This window comes from Penicillium brevicompactum (assembly GCF_028827555.1).
Source record: "Penicillium brevicompactum strain IBT 35665 chromosome Unknown utg000001l_segment0_segment0, whole genome shotgun sequence".
In the NCBI taxonomy this organism is placed as follows: domain Eukaryota; kingdom Fungi; phylum Ascomycota; class Eurotiomycetes; order Eurotiales; family Aspergillaceae; genus Penicillium; species Penicillium brevicompactum.
Window position 1 is genome coordinate 7,252,341 of NW_026623203.1, and position 20,963 is coordinate 7,273,303.

Consider the following 20,963-nt stretch of genomic DNA (forward strand, 5'->3'; position numbering starts at 1 on the left):
GGGGTACTGGATCGACGGAGAAAAACCATAGTATATGTCAAATTCCGGTAGAAGGGTTCACGTAGTCTAAGTAACTGAGTTGAAGTAGTAAGAGCACGGAGTACACCGGTAATGATCTGCAAAGCTCAAGTTCCAGTTAAGAGGTGCCCAGGTCTTTGCACGTCGATACGGAGGACGTTCTCTGATTGTTGAGAAACCGCCTCAGAGTCTGGGCTAGAAACATTGGCCTGCATGTGCCTATCAATGAACGGTGTGAAGAGGCCTAATTACTACGTATGCTCCGTGGCTCCCCGGGCCAGGGGGATTCGGAACAAAGTGATACAACAGTTATTGCGCCATCTCTACAAGTTTTGAAACAGAAATCGCGTACTCCGCTGCCGTTACTCCGTACTCCGTATACGAGAAGCCGTTGGCAGATAAATAAGTCTCCGACGAAAGCCTCTTTTTGCAAGCCTCAGCCTCAGCCACACTCAGCCACAATCACAATCACGGTCACGGTCACGGGCTCTACACCAGCCACAGTGGCGGTCACCCCGCGGACCAATCAGCGACGAGATGTCACCGCTCTTTGGGAACTCTCCTGTCAGCGGCCTTCCAGCCCTGCTGTTCGCCAAAAAAAAAAAAAAGACGAGAGATAAAAAAAAAAGTACCTAAAGAAATGGTCATCTGGATTCAAGTTACTCCGTACTTCGTTTGTTCTAAATATATTGAGTCATTCATTTTTTCGACACTGTCATCGTGCATGAAAACCTTGGTATCTTGGTCGATCACAGCCTTTGCGCCCAACACCTTCCGATGTATGTGATGTGAGCTCATCGAGCTTTTTTTATTTTTATTTTTTGATACGTGTCTGCCTTCGTGAGTGGCACCCAATTATTCGGCCCTATAGATCCTGCAGCTACGCTCGTTCGTTGCTCTGCCCAACCTATGCGATCGGGACTCCCAGCCTCCCAGCTGCCCGCATCACTTTATACCTCATTGGAACGCCTCCGATCGGACCTTTGACGCGCGAATCCCTGGGGTTCGAAACCCAACTGCCTTCTTAAGCACCTGTGTGCCTTGTTTCCTTCTTTTATACCCTGGTGATCACCCCTTTCGATACTTTACTCTGTGAACTATACCCGGTATTACCTCGATTTTTGCTCCCTACACCGCTTCCTCACCGTCGATCTTGGCTATCTGATGACTGGTTACCGGTAAAGTCGTCCGAACGACTTATTCGCCATGCCTTTCGGCCAGACGATCGCTGTGATCGATAAGTCTGGCAAAGTGGTGAGCACTGTAAGTTTGATTCGCGCCGCCCCAGTCGACCCCGCATTCTGACAGCTATCAGAGTAAGCAACTCTTCGGTGTTTTCAGCCATGCCAAAAGTGCCTATCGCGAACGCAAGGCCGGCTATCAGTCAGAGCGAAATGCCAAACTCGCCGAGCAGCAGGCCCTAGAGGGACTCGCCAACTATCAGATTGAGGATGCGCCAACAGAAGTCTCAGGACGCAGCCGCGCCAGGTCGCGCCATGGAGGCCGCAGTCATCGCGCCCCGTCTCAGTATGACGATGATGGAAGGACGGTGGTGTCGCGACGGAGTTCGCATTATGGTGACGGAGATGCCCGTACCATCGTTCGCCGCCATACCCACCATGATGTCACGCTGCGTGATGCCCCTCGACCGACAACGGGTCGATCCAATTCGGAGGCTCAGATTGATATGGACCTTGCATATGGAGACGCCTCCCATGCAGCCCTATCGCGATACACCCCACCCGAACCCGAGGAGGAGCAGAAAAAGCTGGATGGTCTAGTCACCCGGGCTCAGTGGCTTCTAGAAGAAGCACACTGTGTGCAGCATGGTGCGACTGCCACCATCGCTCACCTGCAAAAGAACCCAGATGCCATGGCCGCCGTCGCTCTGACTCTGGCGGAGATCAGTAATGTTGCGCGCAAAATGGCGCCCACCGCACTGACCAGTATGAAGGCGGCTGCGCCTGCCATCTTCGCTCTCCTGTCAAGCCCACAGTTCCTCATCGCCGCTGGTGTAGGACTAGGTGCTACCGTCGTCATGTTTGGAGGATACAAGATCATTCAACGACTGAAGGCCGGCGCAGTCGGAGAGGACGGACAACCCGCCCCGCCACAGCAAGAAACCGAAATGGAGGAGATGATCGAGTTCAACACAGAAGCACTCAGCTCCGTTGAGATGTGGAGACGCGGTGTCGCCGATGAGCAAGCCGACAGCCTCGGAACCTCCGTCGACGGAGAGTTCATCACACCCACCGCGGCAGCCATGTCCGGCATCGACGTAACCACCGCACGAGCCCGACGCGATCCTCGATTCAAATTCGACGATGATCTCTCCGTCGCCTCATCTCGTCGCTCTCGTCGCTCACGATCAACCCGGGCCCCCACACATGCCCCTTCACATGCTCCTTCACGCGCCCCATCAGAAAGACACGAACGGAGATCCAGAGCCCCCGCCTCCGAGGCCCCCAGTGGATTCTTCGGTCGAAGCTCCTCCCGCTCCAGAGCTCCATCACGCGCCCCAAGCAGGGCACCAAGTATGTCAAGCAAGGCTCCTAGCCGGGCACCAAGTCGCGGCCCAAGTCGTGCACCTAGTCGTGCACACAGCAAAGCTCACAGTCGAGCTCCATCCAAGGCTGGGACATGGATCTCCGAAACCGAAAAACGACCCAAGGAGAAGAAGAAGGGTCCCAGCCGTTTACGACTCATGTTTACCTCTTAACCCCACCCTCGACAGAACCGCTTCATGTATATATACTCTTTCTCTTCCATGCCTTACAGATGGCATACGATCTCTTACGCTGGCATGTCTTATGACAGATACTGAACTCACGACGATCGAAGATCGAATATCTCCACGCCCACACGCCTCTTTCATGTCTTTTCTTTTATTTTCTTGTCATCATTTCTACTTGAGTTGCAAATATGTTAGCCGTGTCTGCGTTCTTTCATTTCTATATTCTATTCATACACTTATTCCCCCAAGGGAACATTCAAGCATACATATGTCGGCGTCTTGGCAATATATCAGCGTGGTTAAACTCGTCTGATAGACACAAAATTCTACTGAACAAATGCAAAACTTTACTTGTGACCTCGGGAGTCGTTTGAACACATAGCTCATAGATCCATGGATGTAAGCTCGATTTCCTCAGTCTACTAAATCAACCTTGAATAGTCGCTTTCCAAGGGTCCACGGATGCTGTACAAAGTTCGACTTAAGTTTCCGCCGTGTGACCACGGAACCTCAGGGTCCAGAGTACAACATAGTTCTTTAAGAACATACACCTCCTGAGCCTGTCCAAGTGTAACTTCCAAGGTTATGAGCGAGGGAGTTCAATTTGACTCAAGTCTTTCACTGATGAATTGACCCATCATTGACGTTCGTAGGCCATTGCACTAAGTATGCAAATGAGATCAGGCGCTAGACCTCACACCGCAAATATCAACACCGACGTGGCAGAGAACAAAAACAAGACCCAGACCCATGTCCTCGCAATGATCTTGGAATGAGCGTCTGCGCCTTAAAGCACTGGAGCATTTTGGAGCATTGACACGCCCTTACCTACCTGCAGTTGTCTCAAAATATGAGACAGAATCCTGCAACTCCACATCGCGTACTTCGTTCTACCTTAGACCAACGACCCAACGTACAGGGACATCAAAATTTTAGCACTGCATGAAAAGCAGCAAGACAGCACTGCCCCACCCTGAAACCAAGCTTCGATAGCGCGGGCTTCTCAGACAGTACACCAGCGCCAGCACCAGCGCCAGCATACGACGATCAAACCCGCTACTTCGCACTCCATTTCCCGTCCCTGCAGATCCTCAAAAGTCTACAATCCCCCGAAAAGACGAAAGACTCATTCCAAGATGAACTGATAAGATAATTCTCCATCTCCAGACCCCCAATGCCACGCATGGGACCCACATCTCGCGAGCTGCGGAGTTTGCGGCCTGACGTGTTGATCGGAAAGTGGCGTTAGCACTTATGTGAGGTCATCGATGCTGGGGCAATGTTCTTTATGTTTATGCGCGCCAGCCGGGCTCTGAGCCTGAGGCGCCAAAGGCGCATCGTCGTGGTGGAGACTTGTATTTTGACGTGAGCTGGCCGGTGTGTTTCATCGTTGGTTATCTTGCTAGATTGGGGGCGGTTAGTGTGCTGACGTCGGGGGTTGAGTCCCGTCGCGTGCGGAAGGGATATGGGTAGCTACTTGTAGCCGGGAAGGAGTCTTGTTGAGTGGGTTGAGCGGTTTGGAGGATTTTCTTGCCGCGTTTCGAAGGTGATCTGCGGATTTTGCGGGTTTGGGATGGTTTTTCCTGTGAGAAGCTCTCGGCGTGTTGGTGGACATGTTTTCCCTGGAACAGGTTACATTGTGCTGTCGGAAGTCCGCAGTTGTGGCTTAGAAGACAAATGCTTGGAAAAATGGAAACGATGCTTGGTGAGGTCACATTTCTGGGACTGTCCGCGGCAAAGAATGTAATCTGAGAAAGCCGATGATCGGCCTCCGCAAATTCCGTTGTGGGACTGCAGACGCACGGCCTAACGGTGCATGTCATAGCGTGATAGTAATGAGAAACTTTTGGGTTTTCAATATCTTGGGTGTAAGCCCGCTCGTTATATTGTAGACTGTGATGGTATCGAATGTGTGGCGTTATAAAGGGGTGAGCTGTAGAGATAACATGAACAACGGAGGTTGCGCGACGAAGCACATCATTGCTACTCTGTAGGAGACAGGCATTTATCCTTTGGTAATTGACAGGACCTCCAGGGCCAATTCAAGTATAAAAAGATCACTCAGTCTTTGGGGTTACTTTGTGGCCCAGCCAAGTTGCAATATCGCGAAAGCGAGATGAGCTATCGGCAAAAGTCCCCAGCAAAATATGCCGGTGAGGCATGTCGAATTCCGGCCCCCAGCATCACCAGACCAAGCCCAGCAAGGGTCAGATTTGCACATCTCGCACAGCGATTGTGATACAGTGGACGCAAGAGAAGGAGGCGAAGGGCGGGTCTATCGGCAGATGGAGGCTCCCGAAACAGCCGGGGTGCTTCTCCAGTCGAGTAGAACCGACCAATGAGGCGCCTCGCTGGTCTCTTTTTTTTCCCGCGACTCCTTCGGATCGCACATCAGTTCGTTCCGGATCCAATTGGAGTTGGCGAATATTGCAGAGAGGATAGTTTGCAACCTTGGGGGAAGCCGGGCGCCGGTTCTCTCTGGAGATGTGCAGTTGAGGGGAAACTGGATATTCGAGTCTAAGATTGGGGCATTCGTCTTCGCTTTCCCAATGTGGAAGTCTGGGACCGGGGGGGACGGCAAGACTCCGGGTAGCTAAGTATCAAATATTTCCGGACTACTTCAAGTGGTTTTCCGTTATCGGTGGTCCTTCTCTTTTATCTTTCTTGCATCTAGTTCTTGCATTGGTTTCGTTGTACATTTTCATCATGGAGATACCGCAAGCAAGTATACCTTTGGAGGTTGTTGTCGTCGGGTAAGTCTTCTTTTCGCGTAGTCAAGAGTTGTACTAACGGTTTGCAGTGCTGGTAGGTCATCAATGGTAGATGGGCGAAAGAGGTGGACTAACACTCTTCAAAGGCATCGGCGGCATGGCTGCAGCCCTCACATTGGGATTGCGAGGGCATAATGTCACTGTCCTCGAATCAGCAGCAAAGGTACCATTTAATCATGGAAGTGCGAACATGAAGATTGATCCTCGGTAGATTCTGGAAGTTGGAGCCGGTATTCAAGTCTCTCCGAATATGCTGCGTCTGTTCGATCGTAAGTCCAGCCAATTTCACGGGCATTCAGTGGCTAATTCCTCCCAGGATGGGGCGTTTCGGATCTGATTCACGCCCGCGATGTAGCATTAGAGCACATCCACGTCCGAAGATGGGATGACGGCAAGCTACTCGGCACAATGCCAGTGAACAAGACCTTCGGTCAGCAAGTAGTCATTCACCGCGCAGATCTGCACAACGCCATCATCGAGCGAGCCCTCGCTCTGCCAAACGTTCAGCTGCGCGAGAACTCACCCGTGACAGACATCTCTTTCAGTCCCGCAAGCGTAACTCTTGCCAGCGGTGAGATCGTCCGCGGCGACGTGGTCATCGGTGCCGATGGCATCAAATCTTGCATTCGCGGCCAGCTGCTCGAGGATACGAGCATCAAAGCAATTCCCACGGGCGATGCTGCATACCGTATGATGCTTACTCGTGAGGTCATGGAGAAGGACCCCGAGCTGAAACTTCTCATCGACGAGCCGCAGGCGACTCGTTGGCTTGGTCCTGCGCGCCACATTATCGCGTACCCGGTACGCAAGCATGAGCTTTACAATGTCGTTCTGCTTCACCCTGATAACCATGATGTCGAGGAATCATGGACTACCAAGGGCTCGAAACAGGAGGTTGTTGATAATTACCATGGATGGGATAGCAAGGTGCGGAAGCTGATTGATCTGGTCGATGACAACGATGTCCTGGAATGGAAATTGTGTCTTCACCATCCGCTCAGGACCTGGATCCGTGGATCGGTGGCTCTTCTTGGCGATGCCTGTCACCCCATGCTGTGAGTTGTTGACACGCGAGTTGAAGTGTCTGTTTCATCGCTAATAATCAATGTAGTCCATATGTTGCCCAAGGCGCTGCGCAGGCTGTCGAGGATGCGGCGGCGATTGGCGTTGTGCTGTCGGCCATTTCATCGCGCGAGGAGATCCCTCTTGCTTTGGGTGCTTATGAAAAGTCCCGAAAGGAACGTGCGGAGACGGTGCAGCAGTCTGGATCTGATAATCGTATCACGTTACACTTGCCCGATGGCCCTGAGCAAATCGCTCGTGATGCACAGTTCCTGGAATCGGCTAGTGGTAATAACCCGGATAAATGGTCTGATCGGAGGACACAGGAGTTCCTTTGGGGTTGGGATGCAGAAAAGGCTGCTTTGGATGTCTGGAATGGTAAGTTGCGTTGTGCTGGTGCGTGGTCTTTTTGCTAATCTGCCTAACTACAGAAGTGTCTGGCCATTCCAAACTCAACGCAAATCTGTGACCTCTCGAGGTTGTTGTTTATACGCAATTGTCACTTAATTATTTGCTGCCATCTAGCAAACTCGATGCACATTTTTCGAGATCTGTCAATACATCATTACTGTGAAAAGTTCATGTGAAGTGCTATCATTCGAATCATCCACGTTGCATTTTGTTATAGAAATCCAAATTCAGCTGTGTCGCTATTTTTCTCTGGTTCATTATACAGTCATTCAAATCCAAAGTCATCCATCATCATCGGGTGGAAATTGGAGCAGAAAGACTCGACACGTTGGCTAGGGAATGCCAGGGACGGTCAACATTTGGCATCCCAATGATTCCAAGTCGAAGAGAAGTCGTCTTTAATTTTTTTTTTAATGGGACAAAATTTACAGCTTCTCGCCAGCGGCGGCCTTCATCTGGCCGTACTTCTTGAGACGGATGGCAGACACGTTGATGAAGCCAGTGGTCTCAGCGGGGGAGAAGTCACCGATCTCGTCCATGGAGGACTCGCTCATGTCGTACAGCTTCTCGGTCTCGGAGGAACGACCGAGAACGGAAACGAGACCCTTGTAGGCGCGGCAGCGGACCTGGCCGTTGACGGACTTCTGGGAAGCGGTGATGGAGGACTCGAGGAACTCGCGCTCGGGGGAGAAGTACATGCCGTTGTACAGGAGCTTGGAGTAGTTGAAGGTGATGAAGGAGTCACGCAGAGCACGAACCTCACGGTCCATGACAAGACCCTCGAGATCACTGGAAGCGGGGTTAGCAAACTATTCATATTTGTTTTTCAGTATGCGATCACAGATACTCACATGTGAGCGGAGCGCAGGGCAGTGAGACCGGGGGTCTCGTAGCAGCCACGGGACTTGATACCGATGAAACGGTTCTCAACGATATCGATACGGCCAACACCGTGACGGCGGGCAATGGCGTTGGCGGTCAGGAAGAGCTCAACGGAGTCGGTGACGGACTTCTGCTTGCCACCCTCAGTGTACTGGAGCTTGACGGGGACACCCTTCTCGAAGAAGAGGGTGAAGTCCTCGGGCTGGTCGGGGGCGGACAGAGGGTCGACGGTCAGCTTCCACATGTCAGTGGGAGGAGTGGTGTCGGGGTCCTCCAGGATGCCGGCCTCGTAAGAGCAGTGGGCCAGGTTCTCATCCATGGACCAGGGCTTGGACTTGGTGGAGGTGACAGGGATGCCCTTCTCCTCGGCGTAGTCGAGCAGGTCCTGACGGCCCTTGAAGCGCTCGTAGAAGACGGGGTCGCGCCACGGGGCGATGACCTTGATGCTGGGCTGAAGGGCGTAGAAGGCAAGCTCGAAGCGAACCTGGTCGTTACCCTTACCGGTGCAACCGTGAGAGACGGCGAAGCAGCCCTCGCGCTAAGTTTTAGGTTAGTATCCCATTCATCGTGGTTAGGCTTGTGTGGGGGCGGAACCGTACCTGGGCGACATCGATCTGGGCGCGGGCAATGACGGGGCGAGCCAGGGAGGTACCGAGAAGGTAGACGTTCTCGTAGACGGCGTTGCAAGCAATGGCGGGGAAGCAAAGCTCCTCGATGAACTCGCGGCGGATGTCAATGATCTCGCACTTGAGGGCACCGATCTTCAGGGCCTTCTCGCGGGCAGCCTCGAAGTCCTCTGTAATGGATGCTGATTAGACGGGTGTGGATTTGCGAATGACATTGGATTGCGCATTACCTTCCTGGCCAACATCGGCCACTATTTGTTGCGTTAGTATTTTTCTTGATCCAAGTAGTGGAATTGATGACTTACTGAAACAGACGACCTCATAGCCCTCCTCGATGAGGTACTTCACTGCAAATGGGTATTAGCAATTGCAATTGGCTGAACCTCAAGAGATCATATGCATACAGATACAGCTGGTGTCGAGACCGCCAGAGTAGGCGAGGCAAACCTGCGCGAAATTGTTAGTCGCACGTCAACATGGCGGGCAGGATTGCGGAGAAGAAGGTGGCGGTGTGTGCGTGTAGTGTGTGGGTATGGGACAATTGACGTTCAATTGAATTGAATGTCTGATGCCCAATTGTGGAGGTCATACCTTTCCTTGAGCCATTGTGAATGAATTGATGGATAGTCAAAAGTCAAGAACAGTGGAATATAAAAGAAGAGGGACTGAGTCATTGAGAAAAATTGTGGGCAAGTCACGGGGGGTCCGAGACCGGCTGATAGCTGATAAGGCCGATCATTGCCCCTCCAAGTCCGACACCGTGAGATCTATACATTTTGTTCCAACTTGCAGGAGTGCTTATCCAATAAAAAGATTCGTTTAGCTAACGGTCTCATGCAGCAGATAGGTCTCGGTCGTGTGTGTATCCCCAGTGTTTGGGGAAGAGGTACCACACTCTCTAAGGCGTTCAAAAGAGCATCCCGAAGTTTCCCGTTCAATTTGTTAGTCAGTCTGGGCTTATGCAGACTTATCTGTTGTATTTTGTTTCATTTTGCAATTACAATTCTTGATGCAAAATCAAAACCAGCTAAGTTGGAAGACTGTTCAAAACACTGGGATATCGAAAATGAGAACCTTGTAAGATTTGGAGTCGTAGATAAAGAAATATAGTTGGAGGAAACATGAATGGACTATCGCAGAACTTCACAGCAACAGTTTACTCGCATGGGTAAATCTCCTCTGCAATTGACCAATCTGTCAGGTCTCGTGTCTTCGTAGGTTACCAAAGGCTAAAATCTCAGACTGGATAAAATTTGCATCGCTCCGTTGGTTATTGGTAGTACGTACCTCTGTCACCGCAATGTGGCTAACAACCTTGGAAACTTTTGTCTTTTAGGAAACTGACATAGGCCACCTTATATGATCAATACACGTACTACTTACAGTGATTCGAGGTGCTCCTAGAAGTAAAGAACTCAGATCTCAATTGAGTATTGAAATATGGCATTGAGGGAATTGGCGAAATAGAAACCAACTTAACAAAGGTGTTACTACCCTCATACACCCACATAGAGCAAATTTAATAGCTCCAGGGCTGACAGCCTCTTTCTCATCACCTGGCTCAGTTCTCACTGCCAAAAGTACATAAAATCTAGAATGGAAAGAGATATTTGGTGCCTTCTTTTTGCGACGGCCATAGTTTATCAAGGTTACGTCATAGGCAGCTCAATATGTTTGTCTTGTTTGTCTTGTTTGTCTAATTTGCATCACTTCGGCTAGACGCGGCGGCTTCCCCGCGCTATGCCCCGGATCTTGAAGCATAGCAATTTAAAGGGAAAAGCCCCTGCGTAGAAAACCCTTTCATGTATTGACACTTCGTTCATAACCTCAGAATCAAAGCCAAATATGGCTCCTCTACGAGCTCCATTGCGGTCTTTTACCCACGTCCCTCGACGCTTCTACTCCGGAGCTCCTACCCCTTCCGCAAAGCTCAATCTACCCATTGACTACAAGACAACCCCAATTTTACATCACACCTCTTCTTCTCTGGCAAATACAACAGACTTCCCCGCAGGTGCCACGAGTAAACGACTCAACTTCTTTCAAGCGATCAATTCCGCCCTCAAAACAGCCTTATCAAAATCCGAGAAGGTCCTCCTCTTCGGCGAAGATGTCGCCTTCGGTGGTGTCTTTCGGTGCTCAATGGATCTACAGACAGAGTTTGGCTCAGATCGGGTATTCAACACTCCACTAACAGAGCAAGGCATTGCGGGATTTGCAATAGGATGTGCGGTGGAGGGAATGAAACCGGTAAGTTAGATCTGCATTGGTCAGTTTACTCTGCTAATGTGAGTCTCGGATCAGGTTGCGGAGATTCAATTTGCAGATTATGTTTTCCCCGCATTCGATCAGATTATCAACGAGGCAGCCAAGTTCCGGTATCGTGAGGGTGGCACAGGGATCAATGCTGGTGGTCTTGTGATTCGCATGCCATGTGGTGCGGTTGGACACGGCGCTCTGTAAGTTACATGCCGTGACTCTGATACTGATCAGAAATACTCATTCGATGGCTGTACAGATATCATTCTCAATCTCCCGAGTCCCTCTTCGCACACGTCCCCGGCGTGCGGGTGGTGATGCCGCGGTCCCCAGCACAAGCCAAGGGTCTTCTTTTGTCGTCGATTTTCGAGCACAACGACCCGGTGATATTCATGGAGCCTAAGATTCTGTACCGTGCGGCTGTGGAGCATGTCCCGAACGAATACTACACAATACCACTCAGCAAGGCCGAAGTGATCAAGCCTGGAAAGGACCTGACTGTCATTTCATATGGCCAGCCTCTTTACATGTGCTCTTCTGCAATCTCCGCCATCGAAAAGGCCATGCCTGGTGTCAATGTGGAACTCATTGATTTGCGGACGATCTATCCTTGGGACAGACAGACGGTCATTGAGAGCGTGAAGAAGACAGGACGAGCCGTGGTAGTTCACGAAAGTATGGTCAATTACGGCGTTGGTGCAGAAGTGGCTGCAACGCTGCAGGAGAGCGCGTTTTTGCGCTTGGAAGCCCCCGTGAAGCGAGTTGCAGGATGGAGTACTCACACAGGTTTGAGCTACGAGCAGTTTATTCTTCCTGACGTTGCAAGTAAGTACACTCTCTTCCTATCATTTATATGGCCTACTAATCCAAGATCTCGTGTTCTCAGGAATATTTGATGGTATCAAACAGACATTGGATTATTAAAGATATCCAACATCGAAGCACTAGCCCATACATAATGCAGGCAATAACCCTCATAGAAATACAGACTGTGTTTCCTGATTACCAAAGTAGGAAATGGCAACTCAATCAAGTTCGAAATTGTCATATTTCTTCTTGCCTATCCACCTCACCTCCCTATATCATGCAGTCTCCCTGGAAAATACTTTTGTCTTTCATTTTTCTCTCTTTCTGCCACCCTCGGCGCCAACCCATTTCGATAGCTGCTGCTTTTGCACCTGCTGCAGCACAATTCAATAGAAATTCTTTCTGCATGGCATACATGCTCTCATCTCACACATACGGCACTCGTAAAGATACATTCGAGCTCTTCGGCATATGTTGCACCCACCATAGAGATCAAGCTTCTCCCAAGGTCTGTTGTGCGTACACCCAGGGTCGAGAGGCGTGGGCTGAGGTATGAACCGAGGAGCTCTCTGTGGGGCCTCCAAGATTGGGTTAGTTTGTCTGGCCAAATTTTCCGTCAATCGATCGAGTGCGGCCTGAGGTAATGGTCTGGGGGGAGGTATGAGGGGAGGTATGGGCTGATGAACCCCCGGTTGGGCCCCCATGAGCAGGTTAGTTTGTCTGGCCAAATTTTCCGTCAATCGATCCATTACGGCCTCAGGTAATGGTCTGAGGGGAGGTATGGGCTGAGGAGCCCTCTGTGGGGCCCCCAAGATCGGGTTAGTTTGTCTGGCCAAGTTTTCCGTCAATCGATTCAATGCGGTTCCTGCCTGAGCTAATGGTCTGGCTGGCGGCCGGGCGACGTTCGCACTGGGACGGGGGCAATTTCCTCCGCAAGGCGCCCAATCACCACCACACAAGTAACAAAATTCTTGACCGCATCTGCATCTATAACAATTGTTTATCAGAAGCAATATCGGCAGAGCCTGGCAAAGTAACTCACGTCATGTGGGGACATCCGTCCCTTCTTTCAATGCCATGGCCGCAGCGTGGGCAGCGTTGCCATCCCTTATCTGTCATCAAATTCGTGACTTTTGCATTGCCAAATAGACTTCCAAGGCACTCTCCTTGGTGCATCCTTTCCTTGCACTTCAAGCAGGTTCTTCGGTTGCAATCTGGGCATGTTCCGATTGAGTTGTGGATGTCAGCTGACAGGAGCAATTTAGAGCATCTTGCGTCCGAGCAATATGTTGGAGCCACTTCGTTCATCTCTATTTTCCTGAGCCGAACTCGTGCCCATAAATCCACGCTCATAAAAGACCATCTGTTTTCAAGCGGCAAGGGTACACCGCAGCATCGAGGAGGGAACAGGTTCACGTCGGTCAAGGACGATCTGACCAATTCAATGGCGCAGTCATGGCAGTATCGGTGGTTGCAACTGCAAGTAATCATTCCACTGGCAGGATGGCTTTCATTGCAGGCACAACACTCAAACGTCCTTTGGGGTGGTCGGGGGTTAAACTTTGAGGGTTTCGTACTGCTGCGATGCTCTGTTGCATATCCATTCTCAGCAATTCCAAGGCAAATATCTGGTCTCTTGTGTCTTGAGATGTGTGGGTGGTTATCATGTCACGCAGTTCCCGCAAATCCGTATCAATCTCCTGAAGTTGGAATTGCAAGGCCAATGTCTCGGCCCTGCCGTCAAATGGTTCCGCCATCCCTTCGGTGGGTGGTTTGTTAGTCTGGCGTGTGAAGTTCTTTTGCTTCTGAATGGGGAATCCCCTCTGAGTCGTGCGTTGATTGGCAGATTTTAGAAGAAAAACCTGAGCTTCGGGGCAAGAGGTTTTGGTGAGAATCGTTGTGTGGGATCTCAGTTTGGTATGTAAGGATAACGTTGGAGATTAGCATGTCAGATTAAATCGTAGTTCTCAGGGTGGAGAGGATGAAGAAGGAAAGAAGAGGATGGCCTAGAAAGAGCTATTTATCCACACCTGGGCAGAAGGGCGGGCGTGACCTCAGTGCTCATCAGTCCGCTGGCCAAATTCACCCTGCTGTTTACCTAAATAGGTAAAGAACATGAAAGGCTTGAAAGCCTTGTACTGAGGCAGGCAGGCGGATTTGGTAGGCAGTTTCATACCGTAAGGCAATCATCAACATACGATAAGAATAGCAAGAATCATTTGAGCACATCAGGGAATATTAGAGAGCGTGGTTGCTCTAATATCATGGTACTCTTGCGGTAATTGTATCTCCGACAGTGGCTTTATACTTCTCTTACTAGGCGACATAAGATAATGAAAACTACATGTCCTTGCCATATCGAACATCCGGCTAGTCCAATCGGTCTCAAGGTAAGACTATTGAGCATAACAAAATCTAGAGGCCACGTCAGTCTTCGCAAAAATCTTGCTTTAGGAATTGGGTATGAAGAGGAGAGGTGAGCAACCATCTCGGCGTATATGGAATCGGGAGGGTAGAAGGGGAGGAAGAACGGGCGAGGAAATTGGGGTGACAGGCTAAAAGGGTGTTGAAGTATGTACTCCGTAGATCACAAAGCTTTGTACATATGCTCCAGCTTCCACAAAAAAAAACATCCACTCGGAAGGGAGGCGAGGTCCCAGGTACGGTGTAGAAACCAGTGGACACAACTTTGGGGCGTGGATTCATTACGAAGAAAAATTGCGGCCAGTTGACAAATAAATGGCGGAATTTGCCCGCGGAATTTGCCCGCCTTCGTAATCTTGGGTTCCCGATTTATAAGGCACTACTCTCGATTTTGCCCTACGCTCACATAATTCTGGAAGTCGGGCACGTCATGTATGGGAGAATTGAGCCGTTCTTTGAAATCAGTCTTCTGATATCTAATCAATCTATGGCAACATTGCGTGCGATTGGGGGGACATCGAGCTTCATCATGTACTCAGTAGATATAAAAGGCTCCCGGGGACGCATCAAACATCTCTCACACAATCCAAACGCATCTGCCTCTCTACACTTCCCTTCCTATCAACCAAGTCTATTCCAAATTCCTTTTTTCTACATCCATCTTAAGAATGTCGATCAAAGTTGCACTTGCCGGGGTATGTCTGCCTACCTGCCATCCTAGATTCTACTGTACTAACATTCACTTAGGCCACCGGTAACTTGGGCCCAGCAATCCTCGAGCAGCTTCTCATCGCCGGTTTTGATGTCACCGTCCTCACTAGACAGGGTAGTGACAAGACCTTTGACCCCAGAGTCCATGTTGCAAATGTGGATTATGAGTCTATAGATTCCCTCAAGCATGCGTTGACGGGCCAGGAGGTGGTTGTCAGCACTCTGAATGTTGGCGTCATACCACTTGCCGTTCACCTCCGTCTGATTGATGCCGCAGCTGCTGTGGGAGTTAAGCGATTCGTTCCCTCCGAGTATGGCTGCGAGACCGTCAACCCTCAGACAGCTAAGCTTCCTGTCTTTGGAGATAAGGTCAGCGTTCAGGACCACCTCAAGAAATTATCCCAGGATTCCAGTCTCAGCTACTCATTGCTCATTACTGGTCCATTCCTTGACTGGGGTCTTGCGCACAACTTCATTCTTAATTTGTCTGGTCCTGTTGCGACTCTCTACGACGGAGGCGATAGGGCGTTCTCAACCACCACTCTCAAGGGCGTGGGCAAGGGCATCGTTGGTATCGTCAACAATCTTGATGCTACCAAGAACACTGCTGTGTATGTTGAAGAAGCTCGGGTGTCACAGAAAGAACTTCTTCGGTTGTCTGGCAAGACCCTTGATACCGAGATTGTCGCGACCGCCGATCTGGAAAAGGCAGCATATGAAGAGCTTCAAAAGCCATCGCCCAACCCAGCAATCCTCGCAACTAGCTTCATCCGACGAGCTATCTTTGGCGAAGGCTTCGGTTCTCTCTTTGATACTTCAAAGCTTTCGAATGATTTGTTCGGCCTGAAGCATCTCTCTGAGGAAGAGCTCCGTGGTCTTGTGACCAAATAGACGTTCTCCTCAACCACTGATAATGAATCCGTCACTCTCTCACTGCCAAGTTTCCAAACAGGAAAGCGCAACCTGCTTTGAGACCGAGATATTTCGATTGCAGGTGGTGGTGGTGGAAGGTGAGGGGATCTGGATTTATTGCCCTAGCAATGATAGGATGATAGCAGAATTTCAAATTAATTTGCCTTTCTTTCCATGTTGTTGTCAAGGACGTAGCCATTTTAAGTTTGCCCTTCTTTCAATATTGGAAAGTCATTCCGGGATATAACCTACCATCTTCGAAAGAGGAGGTAAGCATAGCCGGTATTCGCTTCCACCTTCTCATTGTCTCCTATCTCGGCAATGTAGATTACGTGCCTAGATCTTGGTGAAGCGGGGAAATCGCGCCGTTTTGTGTCAAATTTGGTAATAGTGAGGCTTTATAGACTCGCCAGTCTTGAGACAAGAGAGATAAGAAAGCTGAGTGGCGAAGATAACCTTTCCACCAACCCCTGATGCTTTCAATGCGCGGGGAGGGATATCGGTCAATCGCTATAGCTGTGTGCACTTAAATAAACAGTATTCCTGTAGTCTGGTCATATTAAATCCATTGTATACTCAAAGATTTTGAACCCTCTATCACCATGTCAAAAGACTCGAAAGCTGATGTCGATTTTGGGAGCGGGAACGATGATCGAACAACGCACGAAGGATTGGGAACTATCACTGATCACCACGATGTGTTTGGGGAAATTCCCGAAGATGGTCCAAATTACCACAATGTAAGCTGATCACGGACTGCAGCGAGAACTTACACTCAGTTTGTCTTTTTTCAAGGTCGGTTGGCTAGGTACTACCGCGTTGATGATGAAGACACAGATCGGCCTTGGTGTGCTTTCGATGCCACTCGTCTTTGCCACCGTGGGTTTGGTGCCAGGCAATATTCTTCTTGTGGCCATGGGCTGCATCACAACCTGGTCAAACTATATGGTCGGTGTCATCAAGCTTCGTCATCCACAGGTGTATGGCATCGACGATGTAGGCAGGATGCTATTTGGTCGGATTGGGTTTGAGGTTTTTGGAGCTGCTTATGCGACTTGTGAGTCTTTACATACGGGGGCTTGGGGTGGAGGGGGCATATCTACTCACATTTGTCAGACTTCACTTTCGTCGCAGGATCAGCCATGTTGAGCATTTCAATCTCGTTGAATGCTCTTTCAACACACGCTATATGCACAGCTGGATTCGTGGCATGTGCTGCTGTCATCGGCTTTATGTTTGGAAGCTTAAGAACACTCGACCGAATTGGCTTTTTAGCTTGGATCGGGGCAACTTCCATCATTATTGCCGGCAAGTCTCGATAACCTCCTCCATTGCTCTTACCCCAACTCTGACATATATCGCACAGTCTTCGCTGTCACAATCGCCGTGGGCCTTCAAGACCGCCCTTCGGCGGCACCTCAAACCGGTCACTGGAAGTCGGACTATAAGCTTTTCAACAATCCTAGTTTCACTGAAGCTATATCCGCTGTCTCCACATTGGTTTTCACATATGCTGGAACGCCGGCTTTCTTCAACATCGTTGCCGAGATGCGCCAACCTCTCATGTACAACAGGTCACTCGCTATATGTCAGACTACTGTCACTTTGGTCTACATCATTGTCGGCACTATCGTCTATTACTTTTGTGGATCATATGTGGCCTCGCCCGCACTTGGATCAGCCGGTGATACCGTGAAAAAGGTGTCATATGGTATCGCGCTACCTGGCTTGGTTGTGTCCTGTGTTCTCTTCATCCATGTTTGAGCCCTACCCGATGCTCTGTGGAACTGATCAAACTAACATGTTTTATAGCTGTCCGCTAAGCACGTCTTTGTCCGAATTTTGCGTGGATCAGACCACCTCACGGCCAACAGTGTCACACATTGGGTTACATGGCTTTCTTCGACGTTAGGTATCACCATCGTCGCATATATCATTGCGAGTGCTATTCCTGTATTCTCAGAGCTTGTGTCGCTGATAGGTGCGCTTCTGGGTACATTCCTGACTTTCCAGCCGTATGCCGGTATGTGGTTACTCGACAACTGGAAAAGCACTCGCACTTGGAAATGGCGATTTGGCGTGATTTGGTCCATGGTCATCCTCTTTCTTGGTACTTTTCTGATGATAGGAGGCTCGTACGGCTCTGCTGTGGGGATCAGGGACTCTTTCCTCAAAGATGGGGGATCCTCGCCGTGGTCGTGCGCCGATAACTCGAACTCTGTCTGAAAATACTGCAGGAAGCAGGTCATGATTGAGATGAGCCCATAGCGTGAATATTGACCCTTGTGTGTTATGATCTTTCCATTTACTGGGCTGGAAGAGTCGCTCAAATTGAAATTAGGATTGTCATAGCATGCATATCTCACAAATTCAGGCGCTCAAGGCGCTCTCGCTAAACGCAGAAGAACTCATAATGGCATAGCTGAATGTTACTCGTTCAACAGGGACTGGAAATCAATCAAATCTTCCGAGATTTGGGAGTTGTGGTGATTCATTATCTCCGAGTATCTTTCCACAGTCAATACCAAATAGTTCAATGACTCTCATCAGGCTCGAGGGGAACTCACGTAAGAATTTTCCAATGATCCAAGGAGCGATCTTTGGAGACTGAAGACCAGTCAAACTTTTCTTTTGCCACAGGCTCGTCGGTAGCATCATGATAGAGTTGAAGATATGGGTGTTCAAGAGCAGCTGCGGCGCCAAGGCGCTCATTCGGGTCCCAAACCAGCAGCTTTTCGAGCAACTCAATGGCTATTTCGTGGTTCATGTAAGTAAGCATTGATCTCTCGACTTCCAAGGTTGTTCTTCTTTTCAGAACATACAATCTGGGCTGGCGTTTTTCAGTACGCCCGCCAATGACTGTTTGGTCCGAGGGGGAAGGCTGGAGATGTATTTTGATGTCTGAATGTCGAGGTTAGTCACCTCACAGGTCCCTCCATGAACGTTGGATCGTGATCAAACATACGTTTTGAGAAGGAATTGTCTGTAGAACGCTCTGTGGAACAGATCCCAGCAAATTTAAGATGACGGAAAACTGATCGGCGTGGCTTTGGCCAGGGAAAAGTGGTGTCCCTGCGATCAATTCAGCAAGTATGCAACCTGCACTCCACATATCAACTTTGACGGTGTATTTCTGCCATGTTAGCATAGTTTCGGGGGCTCGATAATGTCGCATAGTGACGTAGCCCGTCATGGTAGTATCGACTGTTCTGGCGAGGCCAAAATCGCATAGTTTGATATCACAGTTCTCATCTACCAGCACATTGCTTGGCTTGAGATCCCGGTGCACAACGCCTGCTGAATGAATGTATTTCAGGCCTCGCTGAATGATGCAGAATGTTAGACTGGTGGAAAGCTCGGTTGGCGTGTGAACATACCATAATTTGGTAGCAGATATACTTGACGAATTCATCATCTATAGGCTTCGAAGCGATGATGTGCGCGAGATCAGTAGCCATGAGGTCTGTAACTAAATATCTGGGCATGTTAGCATTGAACGAAAACCAAGAGAGTACTTTTATTACATGTCATCGCGAGGGGAGACGAATATGTCCCGCAAAGAGATCACCTAGTCGCGAGGTCAGTTTGGGCCCAGGCTCGGCACTAAGGGGCGCACGGACGTTATCATGCTCGAGATGCCGAAGTAGTTTGACCTCACGAAAAGTTCGCTTGGCTGCTTCTTCTGACCGAAATGGGTCTGGGATTTTCTTGATCGCAACAACCTCGGACGTGAGGTTATCCTTTAGAGAGCTGCAGGCTTTCGGTTAGTTACAATGCTGGATTATGGTCTGTTGAGCCATCTGCTCGTAACGAGATCCGCATACCAAACAATGCCATAGGCTCCAAAGCCTTGAAGTTGTATATTGGAGTATCTTTTTGAATCAGCTTTCAAGCCATGAATGGTATCGTGCGAGGCACACACACCGACTAGGGGTATCGAAAGTACACCCGCCGACATTATGCTTGACAAGATCGACATCTAACATGGTGAATATATAAGTCCTGGAGGTCAAGGTTTAAGTGTACATGAAAAGAGAGCGACCCGGGTCGCTGAATGGGGCGCGGGTCAAGCATTAAGTATTAGTCTACTCCGTACGCGCATGGGCATTGCTGTCAAACCCAGGGTTCAAAAGTTGGCCAGGCCTTGTTTTTTGGCGCGTTAGTGTGGATACGAACGCAAGGCCGGGTGGGTATTTCCGGCTCCACTCAGTAGGGACTATTATTCCCATCGAGCTGGGTTGCGATCCAGATTTTTCCCTTCTTTGATAATCGCGCATTATGCAACTGTATTTCGCATAGCTGCGGTGGGAATGGTGATGTTGCTCCAATTCTTTCATTTAGTCAGGTAACTACTACCTTTCCCCTTACTCCACGGCTATGAATCATTCTTACCTCGTGTAGTTACGGAATCCTGCTCGGAAGCCAATTTTTTCAGGTGATTTTTCAGTTACATACTGTACTTTGTACTGTCCCGAACCGTTATCTGATTGATCAATTCACAGACATTTTTCAATGGCATCTTAGCTTTCCGGTCGCTAGATAGACCGTCCTTTGGGATACACCAGGCCGCGATCTTTCCGGTCTATTTTTCGTTACAATCATTCCTCCCTGTCTTTGTAGCTCTGACGGGGACTCGGAAGACTGACTTGAATGTGTCATCAATTCTTGAAGAATTGTACTGGTACATGACCGTCGTGTCTATCGCTGGGTTGATCAATCTGATCATTTTCCGGCCCTTGACACAGAGAGTAGTGAAGGCGCGAAAGTACCAGGGTATGCCTTACATGTGAATTTGATTCTTGGCTGAGACACGAAGCTAACACCTCCAAGATATGAAAGATCGGCGCGACTCATCCGCTTTTGTCTCTCAGGAAAAGAAACTTCTGGATCGGCAGTTTATGTACATTCATGGCACCTCGATCTGCATCAACATTGGCGGGTTGCTTGCCACGATCCAGTATGGATTCTCACTTGCCAAGCTACTGGGCTAGGTTCCACGAATCCGAACGCTCAAACACGTTGCCTCGGAAAGTGGGAATTGGGGGGTCGTCAGGGGGATCTACTGTACTTCCCGGGCTATAAGCGTCATAATTGCCAGCTTAATTCTATTTTTGACGATTCTACGTTAAATTTTGTATATTCAGATCAAGATATTGATATATTCAAAAAGACATGTCTTTTTCTTCGCATTAATCGCAAATTAAAAAGTACAGCTGAAAGACCCAGTGGGTACCCGATGGATGTCCCGGGGAATTGACGCTTCTGATTGGCGGGAACTCATCCGTCAACCTATCGCTGGCGGGAAATCACGAATCGTTGGTCTTTGTGCATCCGGATTCACTTTCG

The 20,963-nt window shown here is 49.5% G+C and overlaps 7 protein-coding genes across 7 annotated transcripts; 5 read left to right on the plus strand and 2 right to left on the minus strand.

The window, feature by feature from the left end:
• Nucleotides 1-1,224: 1,224 nt before the first annotated feature.
• N7506_002343 (uncharacterized protein) lies at nucleotides 1,225-2,737 on the plus strand (the record flags this gene model as incomplete). The annotated part of the gene is made up of 2 exons (XM_056951639.1): nucleotides 1,225-1,281; nucleotides 1,334-2,737. The coding sequence occupies 2 exons, from the start codon at nucleotides 1,225-1,227 to the stop codon at nucleotides 2,735-2,737; spliced, it is 1,461 nt and encodes a 486-aa protein (XP_056817554.1).
• A 2,721-nt stretch (nucleotides 2,738-5,458) lies between these two features.
• On the plus strand, nucleotides 5,459-7,054 carry N7506_002344 (putative salicylate hydroxylase; the record flags this gene model as incomplete). Its single annotated transcript, XM_056951640.1, has 6 exons — nucleotides 5,459-5,505; nucleotides 5,587-5,686; nucleotides 5,735-5,792; nucleotides 5,840-6,578; nucleotides 6,635-6,963; nucleotides 7,017-7,054. The coding sequence occupies 6 exons, from the start codon at nucleotides 5,459-5,461 to the stop codon at nucleotides 7,052-7,054; spliced, it is 1,311 nt and encodes a 436-aa protein (XP_056817555.1).
• Nucleotides 7,055-7,421: 367 nt separating this feature from the next.
• N7506_002345 (argininosuccinate synthase) lies at nucleotides 7,422-9,110 on the minus strand (the record flags this gene model as incomplete). Its single annotated transcript, XM_056951641.1, has 7 exons — nucleotides 7,422-7,785; nucleotides 7,848-8,416; nucleotides 8,478-8,674; nucleotides 8,735-8,755; nucleotides 8,810-8,851; nucleotides 8,909-8,951; nucleotides 9,096-9,110. The coding sequence occupies 7 exons, from the start codon at nucleotides 9,108-9,110 to the stop codon at nucleotides 7,422-7,424; spliced, it is 1,251 nt and encodes a 416-aa protein (XP_056817556.1).
• A 1,239-nt stretch (nucleotides 9,111-10,349) lies between these two features.
• On the plus strand, nucleotides 10,350-11,687 carry N7506_002346 (uncharacterized protein; the record flags this gene model as incomplete). The annotated part of the gene is made up of 4 exons (XM_056951642.1): nucleotides 10,350-10,754; nucleotides 10,809-10,963; nucleotides 11,023-11,588; nucleotides 11,650-11,687. 4 exons carry the CDS (start codon nucleotides 10,350-10,352, stop codon nucleotides 11,685-11,687), a joined length of 1,164 nt encoding a protein of 387 aa, XP_056817557.1.
• Nucleotides 11,688-14,662: 2,975 nt separating this feature from the next.
• N7506_002347 (aromatic alcohol reductase) lies at nucleotides 14,663-15,596 on the plus strand (the record flags this gene model as incomplete). Its single annotated transcript, XM_056951643.1, has 2 exons — nucleotides 14,663-14,689; nucleotides 14,742-15,596. The coding sequence occupies 2 exons, from the start codon at nucleotides 14,663-14,665 to the stop codon at nucleotides 15,594-15,596; spliced, it is 882 nt and encodes a 293-aa protein (XP_056817558.1).
• A 623-nt stretch (nucleotides 15,597-16,219) lies between these two features.
• N7506_002348 (uncharacterized protein) lies at nucleotides 16,220-17,843 on the plus strand (the record flags this gene model as incomplete). Its single annotated transcript, XM_056951644.1, has 5 exons — nucleotides 16,220-16,357; nucleotides 16,455-16,674; nucleotides 16,734-16,925; nucleotides 16,984-17,375; nucleotides 17,430-17,843. 5 exons carry the CDS (start codon nucleotides 16,220-16,222, stop codon nucleotides 17,841-17,843), a joined length of 1,356 nt encoding a protein of 451 aa, XP_056817559.1.
• Nucleotides 17,844-18,046: 203 nt separating this feature from the next.
• Nucleotides 18,047-19,603, minus strand: N7506_002349 (CMGC/MAPK/P38 protein kinase; the record flags this gene model as incomplete). Its single annotated transcript, XM_056951645.1, has 9 exons — nucleotides 18,047-18,125; nucleotides 18,185-18,368; nucleotides 18,440-18,518; nucleotides 18,583-18,939; nucleotides 18,995-19,094; nucleotides 19,142-19,185; nucleotides 19,238-19,367; nucleotides 19,442-19,489; nucleotides 19,542-19,603. The coding sequence occupies 9 exons, from the start codon at nucleotides 19,601-19,603 to the stop codon at nucleotides 18,047-18,049; spliced, it is 1,083 nt and encodes a 360-aa protein (XP_056817560.1).
• Nucleotides 19,604-20,963: the final 1,360 nt, after the last annotated feature.